At 40.6% G+C, this 24,619-nt stretch overlaps 2 protein-coding genes across 7 annotated transcripts in view; both read right to left on the reverse strand.

Annotated features, from left to right (window-relative positions):
- Positions 1 to 5,230: 5,230 nt before the first annotated feature.
- On the reverse strand, positions 5,231 to 7,662 carry LOC129829314 (tumor necrosis factor receptor superfamily member 6B-like). Its single transcript, XM_055890993.1, has 4 exons — positions 7,654 to 7,662; positions 7,057 to 7,456; positions 6,731 to 6,913; positions 5,231 to 6,510 (listed from the first exon to the last, which is right to left on the reverse strand). The coding sequence occupies exons 1-4, from the start codon at positions 7,660 to 7,662 to the stop codon at positions 6,245 to 6,247; spliced, it is 858 nt and encodes a 285-aa protein (XP_055746968.1). The 3' UTR covers positions 5,231 to 6,244.
- Positions 7,663 to 8,470: 808 nt separating this feature from the next.
- The window catches only part of rtel1 (regulator of telomere elongation helicase 1), a 56,099-nt gene continuing 39,950 nt past the window's right edge, over positions 8,471 to 24,619 (reverse strand). For 3 of the 6 annotated variants that reach the window (XM_055892564.1, XM_055892561.1, XM_055892566.1), the window contains 7 exons: positions 22,517 to 22,680; positions 19,510 to 19,605; positions 15,020 to 15,233; positions 11,226 to 11,363; positions 10,146 to 10,304; positions 9,346 to 9,567; positions 8,471 to 9,175 (listed from right to left, as the gene is read on the reverse strand). In XM_055892564.1, the coding sequence (XP_055748539.1) occupies positions 8,970 to 9,175; positions 9,346 to 9,567; positions 10,146 to 10,304; positions 11,226 to 11,363; positions 15,020 to 15,233; positions 19,510 to 19,605; positions 22,517 to 22,680 (1,199 nt within the window). In that variant the 3' untranslated portion in view covers positions 8,471 to 8,969. Of the gene's footprint in view, positions 9,176 to 9,345; positions 9,568 to 10,145; positions 10,305 to 11,225; positions 11,364 to 15,019; positions 15,234 to 19,509; positions 19,606 to 22,516; positions 22,681 to 24,619 lie in introns of those variants that run through there. The other 3 variants (XM_055892565.1, XM_055892562.1, XR_008755499.1) reach the window with 2 other exon arrangements.

A 24,619-nucleotide genomic window follows, 5' to 3' on the forward strand; every position in this document is an offset into this window, starting at 1 on the left:
CACTGTTGCTACTCTCCCTAGGAGTGGCCGTTCTGTAAAGATGACTGCAAGAGCACAGCGCAGAATGCTCAATGAGGTTAAGAAGAATCCTAGAGTGTCAGCTAAAGACATACAGAAATCTCTAGAACATTCTAACATCTCTGTTGACGAGTCTACGATGAGTAAAACACTAAATATGATGGTGTTTGTGGGAGGACACCACAGAGGAAGTCACTGATGTCCAAAAAAAACATTGTTGCACATCTGAAGTTTGCAAAAGAGCACCTGGATGTTCCACAGTGCTACTGGCAAAATATTCCGTGGACAGATGAAACTAAAGTTGAGTTGTTTGGAAGGAACACACAACACTATGTTAAAAAAGGCACAGTAGACCAACATCAAAACCTCATCCCAGCTGTAAAGTATGGTGGAGGGAGCATCATGGTGTTGGCTGTTTTGTTGCCTCAGGGCCTGGACAACTTGCTATCATCAACGGAAAAATGAATTCCCAAGTTTATCACGACATTTTGCAGGAGTATGTAAGGCTCTGTCCGCCAATTGAATCTCAACAGAAGTTGGGTGATGCAACAAGACAACGACCCAAAATACAGAAGTAAATCAACAACAGAATGGCTTCAACAGATGAAAATACGCCTTCTGGAGTGGCCCAGTCAGAGACCTGACCTCAACCTGATTGAGATGCTGTGGCATGACCTCAAGAGAGCAGTACACACCAGACGTCCCAAGAATATTGCTGAACTGAAACAGTTTTGTCAAAAAGGAATGGTTCAAAATTCCTCCTGACCGTTGTGCAGGTCTGATCCACAACTACAGAAAATGTTTGGATGAGGTTATTGCTGCCAAAGAAGGGTCAACCAGTTATTAAATCCAAGGGTTCACATACTTTTTCCACCCTGCACTGTGAATGTTTACACAGTGTGTTCAACAAAGACATGAAAATGTATAATTATTTATGTGTTATTAATTTAGGCAGACTGTGTTTGTCTATTGTTGTGACCTAGATGAAGATCAAATGTTATGACCAATTTATGAAGAAATCCAGGTAATTCCAAAGTGTTCACAGACTTTTCTTGCCACTGTACATATACAGGTTTTGGAGAGGTGCAGGGGGCTGCCACACTGGGTGCCCAGAGAGCTGTTGTTGTGGGGGGTTAATTACCTTGCTCAAAGGCACACAGCAGGCAATGGCATCTAAGATTTGATACCAGCAACCCTCCGTTGCCAGCTCACTTCCCACCAGATTTTTCCCGTTGGACCCAGAATTCAAACGGGCAAACCTCAGGGTGCTGGCTCTCCTACCCAAGCGCTAGGCTACCAGCCATCCCAGGTGTCTGTAATTACCTCTGGCTCTCTGTGTGGTCTTATCACATGTAAAATATATAAAATAGTATAAAATATAAAATAAATATAAAAAATGTAATGACAAAGTTGTAAAACATAATCCCAAAAATAAACCATAAAAACTTAGTGAATACCATTGGTGTTTAAAATGAGGGTTTCAACATGAAATATACTTATTTTTTTACACACTTTTATTTTACTATGTCTTTGTTGTAAATATTTTGGTGCCAAACTGGTGGCAGTTGTGAAAAAAAGTAAATAGTTGCAAGAGTTAATTTAAAGTAATTGTTAATTAGATAATTTTTTCATTAATTAGACCATTTTCTCTATAACCATATGGCCTATCCACTAGAAACTCATGGAAAATATGGACAGATAAAAAAAACATACATATATATAGTTAATTCAGAAAGTATTCACAACCCTTGACTTTTTCCACATTTTGTTATATTATAATTTGGGATTCAAATATATTTTCTTGTTTTTAACGATCAAAATACTCTGTAATGTCAAAGTTGAATAAAAATTCCCCCCCAAAAATGTGATTAATGAAAAATAAAAGACTAATATATCTTGATTAGATAAGTATTCAACCCCCTGAGTCAATGCATGTTAGAATCACCTTTGGCAGCGATTACAGCTGTGAGTCTTTTTTTAAACTCTTCAAGTGCTGTCAAGTTGGTTGTTGATCATTGCTAACTAGGCCATTCAATGTCATCAATGTCATCTTGGTAAGCAACTCCAGTGTATTTTTGGCCTTGAGTTTTAGGTTACTGTCCTCCTTAAAGGTGAATTTGTCTCCCAGCTTCTGTTGGAAAGCAGACTGAGACAGATTTTCCTCTATGATTTTGCCTGTGCTTAGCTCTTTTTGGTTTCTTCTTATCCAAATGAAGGCATATCCATAGCATGATGCAGCCACCACCATGCTTGAAAATATGAAGAGTGGTACTCAGTGAGGTGTTGTGTTCATACCAAACATAGTGCTTTGTATTCAGTACAAAAGTTAATTTCTTTGCCACATTTTTGCAGTATTACTTTAGTGCCTTATTGCAAACAGGATGATGCATGTTTTGGAATATTTTTATTCTGTACAGACTTATTTTCATTCTGTCATTTAGGTTAGTATTGTGGAGTAACTACAATGTTATTGATCCATCCTCAGTTTTCTCTTATCACAGCCTTTAAAGTCAATGGTGACTTTAAAAAATGTAAAGTCACCATTGGCCTCATGGTGAAATCCCTGAGTTACCTTCCTCTCCGGCAACTGAGTTAGGAAGGATACCTCTATCTTTGTAGTGACCTGATGTACAGTTGAAGTCAGAAGTTTACATACACCTTACACCTAGTCTTTTTTTTTTTTTTTTTTTTTTTTTACAATTCCTGACATTTAATCCTAGTCAAAATTCCCTGTCTTAGGTCAGTTAGGATCACCACTTTATTTTAAGAATGTGAAATGTCAGAATAATAGCAGAGAGAATGATTTATTTCAGCTTTCATTTCTTTCATCACATTCCCAATGGGTCAGAAGTTTACACATTAGTATTTGGTAGCATTGCCTTTAAATTGTTTAACTTGGGTCAAATGTTTCCGGTAGCCTTCCACAAGCTTCCCACAATAAGTTGGGTGAATTTTGGCCCATTCCTCCTGACAGAGCTGGTGTAACAATCAGGTTTGTAGGCCTCTTTGATCGCACACGCTTTTTCAGTTCTGCCCACAAATTTTCTACAGGATTGAGGTCAGGGCTTTGTGATGGCCACTCCAATATCTTGACTTTGTTGTCCTTAAGCCATTTTGCCACAACTTTGGAAGTATGCTTGGGGTCATTGTCCATTTGGAAGACCCATTTGTGACCAAGATTTAACTTCTTGACTGATGTCTTGAGATGTTGCTTCAATATATCCACATCATTTCCCTACCTCATGATGCCATCTATTTTGTGAAGTGCACCAGTCCCTCCTGCAGTAAAGCACCCCCACAACATGATGCTGCCACCCCGTGCTTCACGGTTGGGATGATGTTCTTCGGGCTTGCAAGCATCCCCCTTTTTCCTCCAAACATAACTATGGTCATTATGGCCAAACAGTTCTATTTTTGTTTCATCAGACCAGAGGACATTTCTCCAAAAAGTACGATCTTTGTCCCCATGTGCAGTTGCAAACCATAGTCTGGCTTTTTTATGGCAGTTGTGGAGCAATGGCTTCTTCCTTGCTGAGCATTCTTTCAGGTTATGTCGATATAGGACTCGTTATACTGTGGATATAGATACTTTTGTAACCATTTCCTCCAGCATCTTCACAAGGTCCTTTGCTGTTGTTCCGGGATTGATTTGCACTTTTCGCACCAAAGTGCGTTCATCTCTAAGGGACAGAACGCGTCTCCTTCCTGAGCGGTATGACGGCTGTGTGGTCCCATGGTTTTTAAACAGTACTTGCGTACTATTGTTTATACAGACGAACGTGGTACCTTCAGGCGTTTGGAAATTGCTCCCTAGGATGAAACAGACTTGTGGAGGTCTACAATTTGTTTTCTGAGGTCTTGGCTAATTTCTTTTGATTTTCCCATGATGTCACGCAAAGAGGCACTGAGTTTGAAGGTAGGCCTTGAAATATATCCACAAGTATACCTCCAGTGGACTCAAATGATGTCATTAGCCTATCAGAAGCTTCTAAAGCCATGACATCATTTTCTGGAATTTTCCAAGCTGTTTAAAGGCACAGTCAACTTACTGTATGTACATTTCTGACCCACTAGAATTGTGATACAGTGAATTATAAGTGAAATAATCTGTCTGTAAACAATTGTTGGAAAAATTACTTGTGTCATGCAAAGTAGATGTCCTAACCAACTTGCAAAAACTATAGTTTGTTAACAAGACATTTGTGGAGTGGTTGAAAAACGAGTTTTAATGACTCCAACCTAAGTGTATGTAAACTTCCGACTTCAACTGTAATTGACACACCATCCAAAACATATTAACTTGCTCAAAGTGATATGCAGTGTCTGCTTTTTTTTTTTTACCCATCTACCAATAGTTTCCCTTCTTTGCGAGGCATTGGAATGCCTGATCTTTGTGGTTTAATCTGTGCTTGAAATACACTACTCGACTGAGGGACCTTTCAGATAATTGTATGTGTGGGGTACAGAGATGGGGTAATTAAAAAAACATGTTAAACACTATTATTGCACACAGAGTGAGTACATGTGTAACAGTATAACTTTACGTCGTCCCCTCGCTCCGACACGGGCGCGAACCAGGGACCCTCTGCACACATCAACAACGGTCGCCCACGAAGCATCGTTACCCATCGCTCCACAAAGGCCACGGCCCTTGCAGAGCAAGGGGCAACCCTACTTAATGTCTCAGAGCAAGTGACGTAACTGATTGAAATGCTACTAGCGCGCACCCGCTAACTAGCTAGCCATTTCACATCCGTTACACTCACCCCCCTTTCAACCTCCTCCTTTTCCGCAGCAACCAGTGATCCGGGTCAACAGCATCAATGTAACAGTATAACTTTACGTCGTCCCCTCGCCCCGACACGGGCGCGAACCAGGGAACCTCTGCACACATCAACAACGGTTGCCCACGAAGCAGAGCTACCCATCGCTCCACAAAGGCCGCGGCCCTTGCAGAGCAAGGGGCAACACTACTTAATGTCTCAGAGCAAGTGACGTAAATGATTGAAATGCTACTAGCGCGCACCCGCTAACTAGCTAGCCATTTCACATCCGTTACACATGCAACTTATTATGTGACTTGTTAAGCAGAATCTCACTCCTGAACGTATTTAGGCTTGCCATAAGAAAGGGATTGAATACTTATTGACTCAAGACATTTCAGCTTTTCATTTTTTATTCATTTGTAAAAATGTTGAAAAACAAAGTCCAACTTTGACATTGTGGTGTATTGTGTGTAGATCAGTGTCAGAAAATCTCAAGTTAATCCATTTTAAATTCAGGCTGTAACACAACAAAATGTGAAAAAGGGGTGTGCAGGCACTGTATATGAATACATATTCTAAAAGTTATTTAAGTGTAAATTACCAGAGTTACCATAGATTGCCATAAAGGGTTATTTTTGAAAGTATTAGTGACAAGCGTTGCCATTTGAAGTGCAGCATGACCTTCAGACGTAACACCAACAGAGTTCAATCTGACACCAACAGGCTCTTAAACCGTTTCTAACCCCAAGCAATACCAGTGATGAATAGATAACAGAATAGCTACATGGACCGAGTTTACCTTGTATCTTTATTGATCACAGGGCCCTACACACTCATACACACTGTCACTCCAACACACACACTCACTCCATGATTTGCTCACTCACACATAATATGCACAAACATTCATACTGACTCGCCTAATACCTTTTTTCCATTATTGGTTAGAGCCTGTAAGTAAGCATTTCACTGTAAGGTCTACACCTGTTGTATTCGGTGCACGTGACAAATGAACTTTTATTTGATTGATTTGATTCTACACACCAGCACACTCAATTACATGCAAGCTGCTGCTACTGTGTTCATCTTATATCCTGTTGCCTAGTCACTTTACCTCTATACATATCTACCTCCATCACTCCAGTATCCCTGCACATGTTAATATGGTATTGGAACTGACATTTTAAATATTTCCTGTATATAGTATGCTTTACATACTTACTTTATTGTGTATTTCATATTTCCTATTGTTATTTTTTTTGGCAACATAGTGATGTATTCTTAAATACTGCACAATGAGGAATTCAACAACAAAACACTAGTCTTCTATTTTTTTAACCATTGCCCCCACCCACAAGGTGTATAAACAATAATAAATAAGAATAAAATAAGATAATGGATACAAAACAAAAACGTGAAGAACATAAACTGTTTACAATATGTGGTGATATATATTAGCCCTATAAATTCATATGAGGAAACCATTTGTTGACTTTAGTTCTTAAATGGAGCAGCCTGTCTGTGTTCAGGATATCACGCATTTGAATAGCAAAAGGTTTGCCAGGTTTGTTCTTAATAGTTTTGAGGAGGTCTAGTACAGTTGCATTTTTGGTTGTGGCTTTACCAGCACTCCTCCTGAGCACAGCCACCAGTCTTTTGTCCTTTCTTGGTGTGAGGATCTGTAGTGCCAGGAATTCCATCAACTCCCCATCACATATAGCTTCATCTGAGCGGTTGAGAGAGTGAGAGAGAATGAGAAAATGAGAGAAACCAAGACCATATTAATTGACTGCATTACAATAAATAATTCCACCTTTTGTGACGCACAATTAAGGCTTTTCATTTTCAGTTTTGGTAGATAAGAAAGCATTATACAATTAACATTAATAAATGTTTTTCCCTATGCCTACAAAAAAGACTAAACAGAATGGACAAAATATTCTCACCTTCATGTGTTCTTGAACCATTCGTACATGCTGAGCAGTAAACATCATTCATGTCATTGCCAGGTATAGTGGTGCGACTTGGGGCACACACAGAAAACTTCTGACATGTTTTCCTACTGGAGGACTCTGCAGAGAAGAAGCCCACTGGGCAAGGTTCACATTTCACATCAGTGTGTGCGGTTCCTGGAAAATAAGAATATTGATCATACAAAGTGTATTTAATCTGTAAACAGATTGCAGTGGTTTGCAGAGCCAACTGGAAACATAGCAGTGGAAAAGGCGTATTCATTACGAAGGGTAGCCAAACATATTATCACTTAACCTACCATCGGAGATGACCCCTTCCCCGGGTGGACACCTTCTGTGCCTTGAACATGACCCATGTCTCATGTAAAACCCGTCCTTGCACTCGCACTGTCGGTTGTGCAGTTGGGTGCACGGCACGCTTTCAATCTCATCAGCCGTGCAAAAACGATTGCAGTATTGACACCGCTCGATGTAGTTCCAGATCTCTGTGTAGTGGGACCTTGGACAAGGTCCGCAGTCGCTCTTGCGGTCCTTTGTGCAATGCTTCAGTAAGTAAGTTCCAGGAGCGCATAGGTCGCACGTAAGGGAATCCCCTGTCGCGTCATCTTTCCAAATATAAGTCGGTGTGTGAGCGCCTGACTCTGGCACGCTGCCACCACAGAGCGCAAATACCAGGAGAGGCAGAAAACAATTTGTCAGCTATTGGAAGAAAGAGTAATGTTATCATTTAGAATCAATCATAACTTTTGTGAGTCTACGTCTCTCAATATGACTGTCCAAATCCATCAAATTACTATTTGAGGCGTTCAGCTTCAAGAGTTAAATAGCCTAATATCCATTTATTTCCCATAGGCACTGAAGAGCCCGCTATATTTGAGCAGAAAAATAATACTCACCGGATGCATTTTTCTCTCTTGTCAGCTAGCAACTGATGTTAACATGTTCAACGTCTTTTGAATTTATAGGGCCAACATTATTGATGACTAATACTCGGGGAAGCCCTTCTGGGCAAGAGCAAAATTACCGCTTCCGCGGTAATTCAGTTTTGTCTTTGGTATTACATAAACTAGACGTAACATAAACATAAATCCGGGACACTCAAATTAATATATGTTACGTTTGATATCGTTAAATAAGACACGTTACTTAAGTCAAAAACGAAAGGAGGGGGATTGGTCGGGTGTATACAGCGAAAGTCTAGCAACCCAAAAGTTGTGTTCGAATCTCATCAGTGACAACCGTTGCAACCATTTACTAATTTTTAGCAACTTTTCAACTCCATAGCATGTTAGCGAACCCTACCCCCAGCTAGCTAACTTCAGCCACAATAAATTGGAAATCGGGCCATATGTTTCGCGAATTCGTAACATTGTACGTTTTGCAAATTCGTAACATAATGGATGATGGACATCCACAAATTAATATATACCATACGAAATGCAACATATGTTCAAGACCATAGGTTGTTTGCATACCAATCATTTCTCCCATTCTGATGTGCTCACGTGTGAACAAGTAGTGTAAACTTCAGGAGAAATTAGAGTATTATGTCTAACAGTTGATTTAACAGTTCACTACTGTCATATTTCAGTTGATGACAAAGCAGCTCTTAGCACCCATCAAAGCCTTTCTGATAAGAAAACAACTGGGTGTGTGGTAAATAACAACCTAATATTTTGATCAATATCTTACATGATTTAATAAAAGAAACAATCACATCAACATTTGTTTAATAAAAAAAGTTATAAAATATGTTGGGAAAATATTACCATAATCTGCATACATTTATTACAACACCACAAAACCCTCACTTGTTACCATAATTTCCATACAATAAAACACTAGCAGCATCAGAGTAGGGGGATTCTTCTTAGAGGCTCCACGTCCAACAGCTTTCATTTCCTTTGGCTGCTGGGAAAGAAAGACGAGATCTTCCTTTGTGCTTTCCCAGGCGTTGAAACTGAGAGACCCAAAAGTGCATTGAAAAATGGTTGACACTGTAAAATTCTGTTAATGTGTTCATATCTTTTACATGCTTATGTCTTTTTCAACTCTAACTTTGTTAAATTACATTTAATCACATTCTTAAATTAAAATGGTTATTATTGCAAAACAGCTGTTTTCAACACTACCAAAGTGTTAATTAACAACGCCTGTTAAACAAAAATAATGGGTTCAATAATTACTTCTATAGACTTTATGCTCACTGTAGTTACAATAGTGCTGACAATACAAGGACTTCTACTGAATTGCTACAAGTTATTCTCTCTTGAAGGCACTTGAAAATTGTCCATTCACCTTGCATTAGTTGGCCTGAAATCCCAGAGGAAGCACTTGAGCCTGTGGAGTCACCTATCAAGGCGTCCAGTATCTCTTTGTACTGTTTCTTATGGTGAGGCCGGATGAACAGGGCAAATGCTAGGGACACAAAGGATGACAAAAATAATATACATCTATTCCGTAGCATTTCATGGTTCATCGATGGATGTTCAACTGTTACGATTTGATTTAATTGAATTTCAGATTTAAGTGAGAATGCAAAGAAGTGTGCTTGCCAAGACGCTCAACTCTAATAGTCAAGAACTTACTGCTAAGGAGGTTAAAGTCTTCGTTTTTCTCAGTTAACAAACTCACTACTGTGCCCACCAGGCTATCATAGTTGTCGGTCTTCTTATAGCTCTGAATAGCTGAGAACAGTTGGTTGGACTTCTCAAGTCCAATGGATTTTTTCACATCCGCTATGAAACTGGCGTAGATTTGACTCTTCTGAGCAGATTGGACTGGTGCTTGGTCTTTGCATTTAGGATCAACTGGTGAGCACAGAACAAGACAAACACGTTCAACTCTTTCAGGATTTGGCTAAACCAGTAAAAGAAAAAGCATGTCAACTTTTATACAGTATGTGCGTGAATGTGGCCTCTCATATCTCTATCATGCTCGATCTTTGTGTCATGCTCATACATAGCCATGAAAGATGTGGTGGTATTTCATGGTGTAAACTTGGTTGGCGAAAGATTGGAACAATAACACCACATCTGTCATGGCGAACGGTTGAACAACATTGTGGGGAGATTTGCCTGTAAGGTATCTATGCTGAAGCGCATAAAAATTCCTTTGTAACTGCATGTTTGTAACTGAATGTAGAGGGGAATCCTTGGTTCAAAAACAAAGATTCAAGATTCAATTAAAGACCCCGCCCAACCCCCAAAAAATAGGCCTGTTCCGGAAGGCACAACTTTATGGAACATTCAGATATAAATATATCATGTAGAACAGATGTCGTGCAGATGAAACGTAGGGAATTGTGTCAGCTTTATTTGTAACATTTCTATCTGAAAAGTTATGAACATTCCATCTCACGGAATACACTCCAGGTATCCAGCAGTACCTGTAAGCACTTGATTCTTTGGCAAATGCTCCTCTGTAGTCAATCCGTGGATTCCAAGGTGATGGCCGCCTTTATTAAGCAGCAGACTGGCGTTGAGCTGACTGCAGGAGGAGCTTGAATCAGAAGCGACAGCAACACTCGTCAGCTTTCCCGGCTTGGCTTTAAAACAAAAGCAAATCCAGGTCACTGGGTTGTTCAGGGGGTGAAATACAAAAACACTAAGTTGTTGGTCATTATTGTCGGACAATTAGGCTCAGGGCTAGCTCCAGGCATATGCGACATAATCGGTCACTTAGGGCCCCTGGGAGAGATTTAGCATAGTAGAAAAAAACAAGGTGCAATTTCTACATTTGGCTGTGTGTCTCTTGTTATGTCAGTCACTGACAGTCACTCAATTAGCTATGTCAGCTAACAATTCTTAGATTGGTAACGTCTAGCCAGATATATAAATCATAGCCGAACACCGACGGGCATGCAGGGCATATGCCCAGGGGCACTGACCTCCAGGGGTCCCCCATTGATTTTGTTAGTCACTCATTTAGATAGGGCCATCATTAACATGTCATAAGTCTTGGTAAAATGTGTAGAATTGCATGACATTTTTTATATAATTGCTAAACTTCTCCCCCACACCATGGCAAAATGTCTAAAATTGCAGAAAGCTTGCTTTAAAACTGGAACATTTTCTCCACTCCCCAATGGCAAAATGTGTAGAATTGCAGGAAATTCACTTTAAAATGTTTTTCTTGCCATCGTGAAGAGGGGGCCAGTAAAATGTTTTGTCCATGAGGTGTGGAGCCTCCCAACCAAATCTCACTTAGGGCCCCCAAAAGGCTTGGGCTGGCCCTGATTGGGCTAGTCAGAATGTAATGATTCAGGAGTCATGAACTGGTATGATTAAGCCAAGACACTGGGTGTGTGTCATCTTGCTGCACAAAGGTATCCTTGCTTAAATGTGAAATGACTCATGCATCACATGTACAATCACACTCTATCCAGTCTCTTGACATGTCTGGAAAATACAGTGTTACTAAATGCATCCTAGTGGTCAGTGTCAGAAACTAAGAATTGACTGCATACCCCCGTTCTGCATCAGTGTTTCTTTCTCCTCCTTGGAGAGCGAGTGATCGGGTTTGTAGCCACAGCCCTGGCCAGTCAGTTCCACGCACTTCTCATCAAATCTCTTCTTGTGGTGGGGTCGTATGAACTGGTAGAATCCTGAAATACAGTAAGGTTTGAGGTCAAACCCCAGTGCATACCTGTATGAACAAACCTATGATATGAGCCATGCCTATCTTGAAAACTGTTACATTTCCTAAAAACAAGAATACAATACTACAGTTTGCCAGTTCAAAGTTTACACAATTTCCTTGGAATCTTGTATCAGAGAGAAGATATGCGCTACACTAAAATGTGTGTAACGTTTGTGTACATGTGACTTAATTCATGACTCACCACAAAAGAGAACTTGTGTAACTAACTTCCTTTTTCCTGCATAACTTACATATATCATCAACTGCATTACTCATGTGCTGGCTATGACTGTCCATGACCACTTTTAACATCCCGCTTCTAACGGATTCTCTTGTAACAATGATTTCAAAGTCCTGTTGCAGTCAAAATGCTGATTAATGTAATTCTCTTGAAGTTATTTGAAAACTGACAGTAATGACCAAAAACAGTAGACATTACAGAACCAGGAAAATCATTTGACTGTCACACAGGAGTGGCTCATGTTTGGACTTCAGTTCTCATTCTCAGCCCGAACCCGATGGTCTTATACCAGGCCGACCTCAAATTCCAAGAATTGATTCAGACCAGGTGGGTTGCAGCCTTGCCACGCTGTGTTTGAGAAGGAAAAATAAGTATATGTGTCTTAGCAGCTTTTACTACTGCAGTCTCTCAGCAGCCACATTATTCCAATGGCATCTGTTATAACGCAACACATCCAAACAAAATACTGTCTATGACTGCCCTGCTAATGTGCCATGCTGGACCTGATCAACCATCTAAAGTAGACCCATAATTTATCAAAATGTTTTCCTAATCAGGCATAGGCTTAATGCAGTTATTTCGGAATAAACTATGCATTCAAAACAGGGATTTTGAGCGATTATTCAAATGGATGTATGGCAGAAAATATTTAAAAGCTCTTAAGAATTTTAATAAGAATTTTATTTAAAAAATTAAATGCTTGTTGTATTTAAAGATTAAATACACAGTAGGGGCAAACAGCGTCAAGGCCGTAATATTTTTGTTTTGTTGTTGTTGACTGAGTGGAAGTGAAATTGCAGTACATATTGTGCTCCCGAGTGGCGCAGCGGTCTAAGGCACTGCATCTCAGTGCAAGAGGTATCACTATAGTCCCTGGTTCGAATCCAGGCTGTATCACATCCGGCCGTGATCCCATAGGGCGGCGCACAATTGGCCCAGTGTCTTCCAGGTTTGGCCGGAGTAGGCCGTCATTTTAAATAAGAATTTTTTCTTAACTGACTTAAATAAAAGGTTGAATTAAAATAAAACAATTATATTCCAAATTGCGCGTGCAATGATGTCCAAGTGAAAAAGACGGTGTCTGTCGTCTGCAGTAACTTCTACGTTGTTATAATATTGCAAACGGACGTGGCAGTTTCACCACTAAGAATTTAAGCTTTAAAAGCATAAATTACTTGAATGCTGTGTAATGAAATGAATGAATGTTTGATTGAGATACTGTATATTTAAGTAGGCTAACATACTTAACTTCTTTGGAATAGGGAGCAGCATTTTCACTTTTGGGTGAATTTCGTGCCCATAGTGAACTGCCTCATACTCTGTCCCACATGCTAATATATGCATATTATTATTACTATTGGATAGAAAACACTCTGAAGTTTCTAAAACTGTTTGAATGATGTCTGAGTATAACAGAACTCATACGGCAGGCAAAAACCTGAGAAAAAATCCAAACAGGAAGTGAAAAATCTGAGAGTGGTCGTTGTTAAAGTCATCGCCTATTCAATTCCCTGTAATATATGGATCTGTTTGCACTTCATATGCCTTCCACTAGATGTCAACAGTCAGTAGAACGTGGAATGAAGCTTATACTGTGTTGTGGGACCGGATGGGAGGGGAATGAGTCAGTGGTCTGGCAGATTGCCAGTTCTTGGTCGCGCGCTTTCCTCATTATATCGTCTTGCGTTCCATTACTTATAGAGACTGAAAATAATTCTCCGGTTGGAACCTTATTGGATATAAATGATAACATCCTGAAGATTGATTCTCTACTTACTTTGACCAGTTTATTCGACCTGGAATATAACCTTTTGAAGTTTTCGTCCGACGTTTGCCTGCATCTGCGCGAGCGTTTGGACACGTGCACTACACATGCTAGCAAAATTAGCTAATTGGACATAAGTAATGGACATTATCGAACAAAACAACAATTTATTGTGGAACTAGGATTCCTGGCACTGCATTCTGATGAAGATAATCAAAGGTAAGGGAATATTTATGATGTAATTCCGTATTTCTGTTGACTCCAACATGGCGGAGAAATGTTGTTACTATCTGAGCGCCGTCTCAGATTATTGCATGGTGTGCTTTTTACGTAAAGTTTTTTTTTTTTTTTTTTTTTTTTAATCTGACACAGCGGTTGCATTAGAAACAAGTGTATCTTTAATTAAATGTAAAACACGTATCTTTCATCAAAGTTTATGAGTATTTCTGTTATTTGACGTGGCTCTCTGTAATTACTCCGGATATTTTGGAGGCATTTCTGAACATGGCGCCAATGTAAACCGAGATTTGTGGATATAAATATGCACATTATCGAACAAAACATAAATGTATTGTGTAACATGATGTCATATGAGTGTCATCTGATGAAGATGTTCAAAGGTTAGTGATTCATTTTATCTCTATTTCTGGTTTTTGATACTACTATCTTTTGCTGGGAAAATGGCTGTGTTTTTCTGTGGCTATGTACTGAGCTAACATAAATGTTTGGTGTGCTTTCCCCGTAAATCCTTTTTGAAATCAGACATGTTGGCTGGATTCACAACATGTGTAGCTTTAATTTTGTGTCTTTCATGTGTGATTTCATGAAAGATTGATTTTTATAGTAATATATTTGAATTTGGCGCGCTACATTTTTTCTGGATTTTGGCCAAGTGGGACGCTACCGTCCCACCTATCCTAGAGAGTTAAGACAGAAAACAGGACGCACTAACAGCTGGATAGATTATATAAGGCTACTATAGCCTATATGCGAGTCAAGAGAAAAATAACACACTTCAATTGCATTTGCTGACTTTATCCCAATATTTGCCATCCAGTTTATCATAAAAGGTGAGTTTTCAGTTCTCTTCTCTTTTCTAAGACAAGGGCTGTTTCCTCATCTCCTCAATCCACTCCCTCCCAACTCCGCCGCATTGTTCTTAACACCAGTTTAAATCAATGTACTGTTTTCTAGGAAACAGTTTTGTTTGGGGGGGTTGGACTAATTACATTTCTGTGATGTCGGACCTTCAGCTCACCGGGCATGGGTAAAACCGGCCTCAAATATTCAGACCCGATGAGAACTCTAGGTTGGACAAGCCTAAATAACAGCCATTGTTGTCATTCGGGGTCAATGTATGCAAGAGGGGTGCGACTTCAAGCGATGTGACTTCTGATTGCTAGTTATTTTTTCCCTATGCTTCAGTCATGGCCACACGGACGTCCGGCACATGCAGCAAATGTTTTCCTTTAACATTAGAATGTAACATTGAGTAGGATCCATTTTCTCTAGCTGAGTCAGAGTGACCTGATGACTCAGATGAGCCCAGCAGCGAACACACAAGGCCGAGATCCATTACTATACAAGCTGAACCCACAAGCACACATACACACACCTCGGAGCAGGTTGTGGGTGTTGGTGTCCCCGGTGAAGAGGTCGGCTGCCTCGGCCAGCAGTTCGTCAAGGTCATCCATCCGTTTGTACGTCTGCAGGGCCGCCATTATTCGCTGGAAATTTACCTGACTCAGCGACCTTTTCATTTCCGCCAGGAACGACTTGGCTTTCCCCGCTTTGCCCTCCTCTGACACATCAGGAGACAGGGGGATTTTCTATGGGACGTGGGAGATATATGGTGTGTTAGTGTGTCATACATCTTAGTGTGTCTAGCCATGAGAGATGCAAGGTTATTTCACTGTGTTCATTTGGTTGGTGAATGGAATGATACCTATTATTCTAAGTTATTTGAACAACGCTGTGGGGAGATGTGCCTGTAAGGAATTTACGCTGAAGCACATATAAAACTGTCACAAGAAATGATGAGTTAGCGTGTGATAACTGTATGCCCCCCAAAACTATAGAAGCCCCTATACAGTGTCTTCGGAAAGTATTCAGACACCTTGACTTTTCCACTTTGTTATGTTATTGCTTTATTCTCAAATAAAATTGCCTTTATGGTATAGTGGCCAGAAGGAGCCACTCCTCAGTAAAAAGGCACATGACAGCCCGCTTGGAGTTTGCCAAAAGGCACCGAAAGACTCTCAGACCATGAGAAACAAGATTCTCTGGCTGATGAAACCAAGATTGAACTCTTTGACCTTAATGCCAAGCGTCACATCTTAAGGAAACCTGGCACCATCCCTACAGTGAACGATGGTGGTGGCAGCATCATGCTTTGGGGATGTTTTTCAACGGCAGGGACTGGGAGGCTAGTCAGGATTGAAGCGAAGATGAACGGAGCAAAGTACAGAGAGAACCTTGATGAAACCCTGCTCCAGAGCACTCAGGACCTCACACTGGGGCAAAGGTCCACCTTCCAACAGGACAGGGAACCTAAGCACACAGCTAAGACGCTGCAGGAGTGGCTTCGGGACAAGTCTCTGAATATCCTTGAGAGTCCAAGCCAGAGCCCGGACTTGAACCTGATTGAATATCTCTGGAGAGACCTGAAAATAGTTGTGCAGCAACAATCCCCATCCAACCTGACAGAGCTTGAGAGGATCTGCAGAGAAGAATGGGAGAAACTCCACAAATACAAGTGTGCCAAGCTTGTAGTGTCATGCCCAATGTGACTCGAGGCTGTAATTGCTGCTTCAACAAAGTACTGAGTAAAGGGTCTGAATACTTATGTAAATGTGATCGTTCTTTTGTTGTTGTATAAATTAGCAGAAATGCCAACCTGTTTTTGCATTATGGGGCAATGCGTGTAGATTGTTTATTATTATAATAAATAAAAATGTTTTATAATAATCCTGTAACCTAACAAAATGTGGAAAAAGTCAAGGGGTCTGAATACTTTCCGAAGGCACTGTACCTCTGTCTCTCCCTCCACTCGTACAGTTCCACTCCATAACATATACATGACATTTGAGTGAGAGCTGTTTAAGGGGGCCGAAACGAGGTGGAAGGAAGATTGCTTGGAATTGTATGAGGTCATCACCGGGGAGTGTACTGTGGAAAACATAAAAAACGAGGGGACAAAAAAGAGCGCCAAATCTACCCCATACTTTGCAGACCCTCCAGGATTTAGAAATTCTGAGGTGTCACACAATTTTAACCAATCACCTTACTTTACTGCATAAGAAAACTGAACAAAAATAAAACATAACATGCCACAATTTCAAAGATTTGACTGAGTTACAGATAAGGAAATCCGCCCATTGAAATAAATTAAATCTATGGATTTCACATGACTGGGAATACAAATATGCATCTGTTAGTCACAGACACCTTAAAACAAAAAAAAGTATGGGCGTGGATCAGAAAACCAGTCAGTATCTGGTGTGACCACAACGTGCCTCATTCAGCGTGACTCATCTCCTTGGCATAGAGTTGATCAGGCTGTTGATTGTGGTCTGTGGAATGTTGCCCCACTCCTCTTCAATGGCTGTGCGAAGTTGCTGGATATTTGTGGAGACTGGAACATGCTGTCGTACAAGTCAATCCAGAGCATTGCAACCATGCTCAATGGGTGACATGTCTGGTGAGTATGCAGGCCATGGAAGAACTAGCAGCTTCCAGGAATAGTGTACAGATCCTTGCGGCATGGGGCTGTGCATTATCATGCTGAAACATGATGTGATGGCGGCAGATGAATGGCACGACAATGTGCCTCAGGTCTCGATCTCGTTACGGTATCGCTGTGCATTCAAATAGCCATCGATAAAATACAATTGTGTTTGTTGTCCGTAGCTTATGCCTGCCCATACCATAACCCCCCCCACCGTGGTGCACTGTTCACGTTGACATCAGCAAACTGCTCGCCCACACGAAGCCATACACGTGGTGCGGTTTTAAGGCCGCTTGGACTTACGGTCAAATTCTCTAAAACGATGTTGGAGGCGTTTTATGGTAGAGAAATTAACATAAAACATTCTCTGGCAACAGCTCTGGTGAACATTCCTGCAGTCAGCATGTCAATTGCATGCTCCCTCAGACATCTGTAGCATTGTGTTGTGTGAGAACTGCACATTTTAGAGTGGCCTTTTATTGTCCCCAGCACAAGGTGCACATGTGTAATGATCATGCTGTTTAATCAGCTTCTTGATATGCCACACCTGTCAGGTGGATATATTATCTTGTCAAACAAAGTAGCTCACAAAAACAGGGATCTTATATTTCAGCTCATGAAGCATGGGATCAACACTTTACATGTTGCGTTTATATTTTTTTCAGTGTAGTTCAATCAAGCCTGTGTTGACAAACTTACCCCTCCGTCAGCGCATTTGTGACAAATTAGTTTTATGTCAATAGTTGTGTCATTGGTGTTAAATAATTAATTACTAAGGTATACAGGGGCCTTGAGCATTCCCTCCAATAGCAAACTATTACAGTAGGAGGTGGCTATATTAAAGAATAATCCTTTTAGTATGTAAAATATGAGGATTCCATTGCTCATGTAGTGTGTCTAAATACAAAGTGTCATTGGTGTTACTTAATTTAAATGAAGGCTAATTACATTTTTGAACAAAATTATTAATCATATCACTTTAGTAAATGTTCTTTTAAAGGGTTAATAATCATTAATTTTATGCATCTGTGGCCTCCATTTAAGAAAATCTTCAATGACCTAAAATGTGTCATTGGTGTTACTACTCCTATTGGTGGCACAATGTTATCACAATGGTACAAATAATTTAGAATAGTAAGATCTAACCAAATTACATTTAAAAATCCAGAAAAATTAGTAAATTATTTCCCAAATGCTTTGCCCAAATCAATGCCACCGCAATTCAAAGAACCACCATACTATAACACAGGATTGATTCACCATAGTGTGAAATAAACCTATAACTTAACGTAAAACTTAAATTAAACGCTTAGACTTTTAATAGTTGGGCATCGGCACACATTTCAACAAATAACTGTACGTTTCAAATAACTGCTGGGTCTAAATGAATTGTTTACAAGATTACCATGGACACCACTCTGGTCATAATTTATTTATGTCATTGTTGCTAGCCATTGCGCCACCAAAAAGAAAACATCAAATTCAAGCTAGCAGTGATCAAACTCCGGGTGTGGCGTAAGATGATCAGGGTGAACGCAAAGGAGATCTACGACAAATTCCTTAAGTGTATTGAGTTCTCAGTCAGACGGCGCACTACTGTTGGAAAGAGACGCCTGGCTCAAATAGAAGCCTGGCGCTAATAAGCACCGATTCTGTTCAGTGACTGAAGCAAATAAACGCCCAGGCTATTCATTTAAGTTTTACGGTAGTATATTTGATAAAACTATCTGGACAAAATTAAACCATACATTTTTCATAGTCCATACTGTGACCTGAATTTCTCTTGAAAACCTACTATTTAGCCAATTTTATCAATTTGAATGTGTCTCAATGAGTTTTCTTCACAGATTCAAAACTTATATTGCGTCACAAGTTAATTTCTACAACATGACAGTGCCATTTCATTGTACCTAGGTAATATTAATACAAACCATGAGGATGTTCACGGTTGGCCAAACAGACAAGACTCAACAATAGGTATGCACAGCACGATTTTCCATGAGTAAGTATCACACACAGAAACCTCCGTGCCAGAATAAATAATGGAACTCCAGTTCAATGTATTTTGTTCCAAAAACCCCAGCCAACGCATCCTTGTGCCAATGATGATAGGGATCAACAACGCGGGTGACACATAAACAATGGAGTGAGAGGCTCTTGTGACTGTGGTATGAAGACAGTGTGTTGCGGCTGGGGGTAGGTCTTAGCATTAGCCTTATAGGGTATTTCTAAAATAATTGTTTGTGCCATCATTCCTCTGTGACCAAGCCGCTACGAGTTGGGGGAAGCGTGAGGATGAGTTACACATAGGCCTCAAACTTAGTGCGCTATAGAGCTTTTAACAGCAGTTGTGTTTAGACATGCAGCATTTCACATACCCGTTTTTGGACCACTTTGATTTTTCGTTTTCCACCACGCAATTCGTCATCCACGCACTTGTCATACTGAAGAGACAGCGTGGATATGCGATTAGCCTAAACAGAATGGAACCATTATCAGACAATGTTGTTAGCATCATCAGCAGTTATATTCAGTACTACATTTTTACAAACAAAAAAAAACAATACTTTAGGACATTTGATATTTCAGGAACATATTGAGTGAAAGAGCAGACGGGATATGTTTCCCCCCCTCAACTCAAAGATATCATATGGTTACGTTAATCTCCATACTACACCACTTTGAATACATGCCCAATACTTTTGGTCATTCTAAGTCGCATGCTAAGATATTTGAAGGAACAAAGTCTATAGTGCATGACTAACTAACTTCAAAAGTAGTGTTACCACATCCAATAACTAGCCTAAGCTTGCAGGTATCTATTATTTATTTCCTAACTTACTAAACATTTGTATTGAGACAACCACCGCCTCCACATGGCTTTTGGGAACTGGAACCAGAGAGCGTTCAGAACATAAACACACATCCTTTGTTCGGTTGCTCAGCGTTAAGTGGGAAATGGCATTTAGAAAAAAAGAGTAAACAATTGGCCATTATAAAAGGTGCTCAACCACTGGTGGTGAATCTGTAATCCGAAGAGTAATATAAGCCCTGTAGTTAAATGTGTGACCTTTTGATTGTGCTGACACAAAATGACTGTATGGCTTTACAAAATCTTAGTGAGCGGATTACTGGAAACTGTATGTAGTGCTTAGCAAGCGCCACATACTTGCTAGCGATAAGGGAAACAATAGCATTATGTTTCATTTTCATTGATTACAAGTATGAAATGATATTTGATTAAATCAGTTTGATTTAATAATGTTAATTTTAACTAATAAATCAATGAAAAACAGTATAAGTATTTTGTAGAGGGGAGTAACTGAAATAGATAGAGCTTATATTACCATTGAAATATTATCTAATAAAGTTCACAATTCCTGACATTTAATCCGAGTAAAAGTTACCTGTCTTAGGTCAGTTAGGATCACCACTTTATTTTAAGAATGTGAAATGTCAGAATAATAGTAGAGAATTATTTATTTCAGGTGTGATTTCTTTCATCACATTCCCAGTAGGTCAGAAATTTACATACACTCAATTAGTATTTGGTAGCATTGCCTTTAATTTGTTTAACTTGGGTCAAACATTTCCGGTAGCCTTCCACCACCTTCCCACAATAAGTTGGGTGAATTTTGGCCCATTCCTCCTGACAGAGCTGGTGTTACTGTGTCAGGTTGTAGGGCAATTTGCTTGCACACTTTTCAGTTCTGCCGACAAATTTTCTACAGGAGGTCAGGGCTTTATGATGGCCACTCCAATACCTTGACTTTGTTGCCCTTAAGCCATTTTGCCACAACTGTGGAAGTACGCTTGGGGTCATTGTCCATTTTGAAGACCCACTTGCGAACAAGCTTTAACTTCTTGACTGATGTCTTGAGATGTTGCTTCAATATACCAACATAGCATCATGAGGTAGGAAAATTATCTATTTGTGAAGTGCACCAGTCCCTCCTGCAGCAAAGCATCACCACAACATGATGCTTCCACCCCCATGCTTCACGGTTGGGATGCTGTTCTTCGGCTTCCAAGCCTCCCCCTTTTCCCTCCAAACATAACAATGGTCATTATGGCCAAACAGTTCTATTTTTGTTTCATCAGACCAGAGGACATTTCTCCAAAAAGTATGATCTTTGTTCCCATGTGCAGTTGCAAAACGTAGTCTGGCTGTTTTATGGCGGTTTTGGAGGAGTGGCTTCTACCTTGCTGAGCGGCCTTTCAGGTTATGTCGATATAGGACTCGTTTTACTGTGGATATAGATACTTTTGTACCCGTTTCCTCCAGCATCTTCACAAGGTCCTTTGCTGTTGTTCTTGGAATGATTTGCACTTTTCGCACCAGAGAACATTCATCTCTAGGAGACAGAATGCATCTCCTTCCTGTGCGGTACGACAGCCTCGTGGTCCCATGGTGTTTATACTTGCCTACTATTGTTTGTACAGATGAACGTGGTACCTTCAGGCGTTTGGAAATTGCTCCCAAGGATGAACCAGACTTGTGGAGGTCTTTTTTCTGAGGTCTTAGGAAAATCAAAAGAAATTAGCCATGATGTCAAGCAAAGAGGCACGGAGTTTGAAGGTAGGCCTTGAAATACATCCACAGGTACACCTCCAATTGACTCAAATTATGTCTATTAGCCTATCAGAAGCTTCTAAAGCTATGACATCATTTTATGGAATTTTCCAAGCTGTTTAAAGGCACAGTCAACTTAGTGTATAAACACTTCTGACCCACTGGAATTGTGATACAGTTAATTATAAGTGAAATAATCTGTCTGTAAACAATTGTTCGAAAAATGACTTGTATCATGCACAAAGTAGAGGTACCAACCGACTTGCCAAAACTATAGTTGAACAAAAAAATTGTGGAGTGGTTGAAAAACAAGTCTGTCTGTAATAATCTGTCTGTAAACAATAATCTGTCTGTAAACAATTGTTAGAAAAATTACTTGTGTCATGCAAAGTAGAGGTCCTAACCGACTTGCCAAAACTATAGTTGGTTAACAAAAAAATTGTGGAGTGTTTGAAAAACAAGTTAATGACTCCAACCTAAGTCTATGTAAACTTCTGACTTCAACTGTATGCTAGCTCATATTTAGTCAACTAAAACACGTTTTTTGCTCAATGCTGTGGGTTCCTAGCGTTTACCAATCAGTCTCCTTATTTCATCACTTAAGGACGGATTCCCTAAGTGAGTCCAGGACTCAGCTTGATCTGGTAAAACGATATTGGCAGTTGCATCAAAGCAGTGAAACATGCATTTCTCCTTCTGCATCAGTTTAACTAGACATGTTCAGTAAAACATTCATTGATATTATTTTGAAGGACCACCATCCTCCAACTCATCTGTTCAGACAGAGGTTTCTGTAGTAAAGCCAAGTGTACCCTCTCCTCGCCCCCTAGGGCCTCGTCTTCATCTCCATAACGGCTGTCGCTATGCTCCAGGGCATCCAGCAGGCCGGCCGGCCTCCTTCGGCTCGCCTCCATCTCAGTTTCGTACTCGATGCACAGCCTAGCCATGCCGTTCCCCTCACTGCCGCCATGCTCATCTGAGAACAGAAACAGGAGACAGGTGATGAGACGAGTCACTTCCAGACCCATAAACATGACCAGACCTGTGGCAAATGGTTCAGGTCTCTCCTGAAAAACAGATTTTGTATCATCGCAACAAGACTAACCTGGTTAAAAAAAGACTTTCATATATTACAGCTGCGATTGATTTAGTTTGCCCAACCAGTACAATGGAACCAATAGAATAGTCACAACAGTGCAAACGTCAAATTAAAATCACATTTTATTTTTCACATACGCCAAATTTTATTTGTCACATACACATGGTTAGCAGATGTTAATGCGAGAGTAGCGAAATGTTTGTTCTTCTCGTTCTGACCATGCAGTAAAATCTAACAAGTAATCTAACAACTTCACAACAACTACCTTACACACACACAAGTGTAAAGGAATGAATAAGAATATGTACATAAAAATATATATGGATGGGCAATGGCCGAACGGCATAGGCAAGATGCAGTAGATGGTATAGAGTACAGTATATACATATGAGATGAGTAGTGTATGGTATGTAAACATGATATAAAGTGACTAGTGATACATTTATTACATCCAATTTTTAATTATTAAAGTGGCTAGAGATTAAGTCAGTATGTTGGCAGCAGCCACTCAATGTTAGTGATGGCTATATAACAGTCTGATGGCCTTGAGATAGAAGCTGTTTTTCAGTCTCTCGGTCCCAGCTTTGATGCACCTGTACTGACCTCGCCTTCTGGATGATAGCGGGGTGAACAGGCAGTGGCTGGGGTGGTTGTTGTCCTTGATTATTTTTTTGGCCTTCCTGTGACATCGGGTGGTGTAGGTGTCCTGGAGAGCAGGTAGTTTGCACCCGGTGATGTGTTGTGCAGACCTCACTACCCTCTGGTGAGCCTTACGGTTGTGAGCGGAGCAGTTGCCGTACCAGGCGGCGATACAGCCCGCCAGGATGCTCTCAATTGTGCATCTGTAAAATTTTGAGAGTGTTTTTGGTGACAAGCCAAATTTCTTCAGCCTCCTGACGTTGGTTCTTCACCACACTGTCTGTGTGGGTGGACCATTTCAGTTTGTCCGTGATGTGTACGCCGAGGAACTTAAAACTTCCCACCTTCTCCACTGCTGTCCCACCGATGTGGATAGGGGGCTGCTCCCTCTGCTGTTTCCTGAAGTCCACGATCATCTCCTTTGTTTTGTTGACGTTGAGTGTGAGGTTATTTTCCTGACACCACACTCCGAGGGCCCTCACCTCCTCCCTGTAGGCCGTCTCGTCGTGGGGTGGTAAGCAAATTGGAGTAGGTCTAGGGTGTCAGGTAGGGTGGAGGTGATATGATCCTTGACTAGTCTCGCAAAGCACTTCATGATGACGGAGGTGAGTGCTACGGGGCGAAAGTCATTTAGCTCAGTTACCTTAGCTTTCTAAGTTGGCTGCGGTGAAGGAGAGTCGGCAGGTTTCTGGTAGCGGGCCGTGTCGTTGGCACTGTATTGTCCTCAAAGCGAGCAAAGAAGTTGTTTAGTTTGTCTGGGAGCAGGACATCGTCGTCCACGACGGGGCTGGTTTTCTGTGTGTAGTCCGTGATTGACTGTAGACCCTGCCACATACCTTTCGTGTCTGAGCCGTTGAATTGTGACTCTGCTTTCTCTCTATACTGACGCTTAGCTTGTTTGATTGCCTTGTGGAGGGAATAGCTACACGGTTTGTATTTGGTCATGTTTCTGGTTGACTTGCCCTGATTAAAAGCAGTGGTTCGCGCTTTCAGTTTTGCACGAATGCTGCCATCAATCCACGGTTTCTGGTTGGGGAAGGTTTTAATAGTGTCTGCGGGTACAACATCACCGATGCACTTGGTAATAAACTCGCTCACCGAATCAGCGTATTCATCAATGTTATTGTCCGACGCTATGCGGAACATATCCCAGTCCACGTGCTGATAAAATTTTGAG

The sequence above is a fragment of the Salvelinus fontinalis genome, chromosome 31 (genome assembly GCF_029448725.1).
Source record: "Salvelinus fontinalis isolate EN_2023a chromosome 31, ASM2944872v1, whole genome shotgun sequence".
Lineage (NCBI taxonomy): Eukaryota > Metazoa > Chordata > Actinopteri > Salmoniformes > Salmonidae > Salvelinus > Salvelinus fontinalis.

What these genes read in the sequence shown, in the direction of transcription:
- LOC129829314 (XM_055890993.1), bottom strand. An exon ending in GGAAGGGGTCATCTCCGATG is followed by an intron (nt 6,914 to 7,056) that starts GTAGGTTAAGTG and finishes CTTATTTTCCAG; the next exon opens with GAACCGCACACACTGATGTG. An exon ending in TGGTTCAAGAACACATGAAG is followed by an intron (nt 6,511 to 6,730) that starts GTGAGAATATTT and finishes TCAACCGCTCAG; the next exon opens with ATGAAGCTATATGTGATGGG.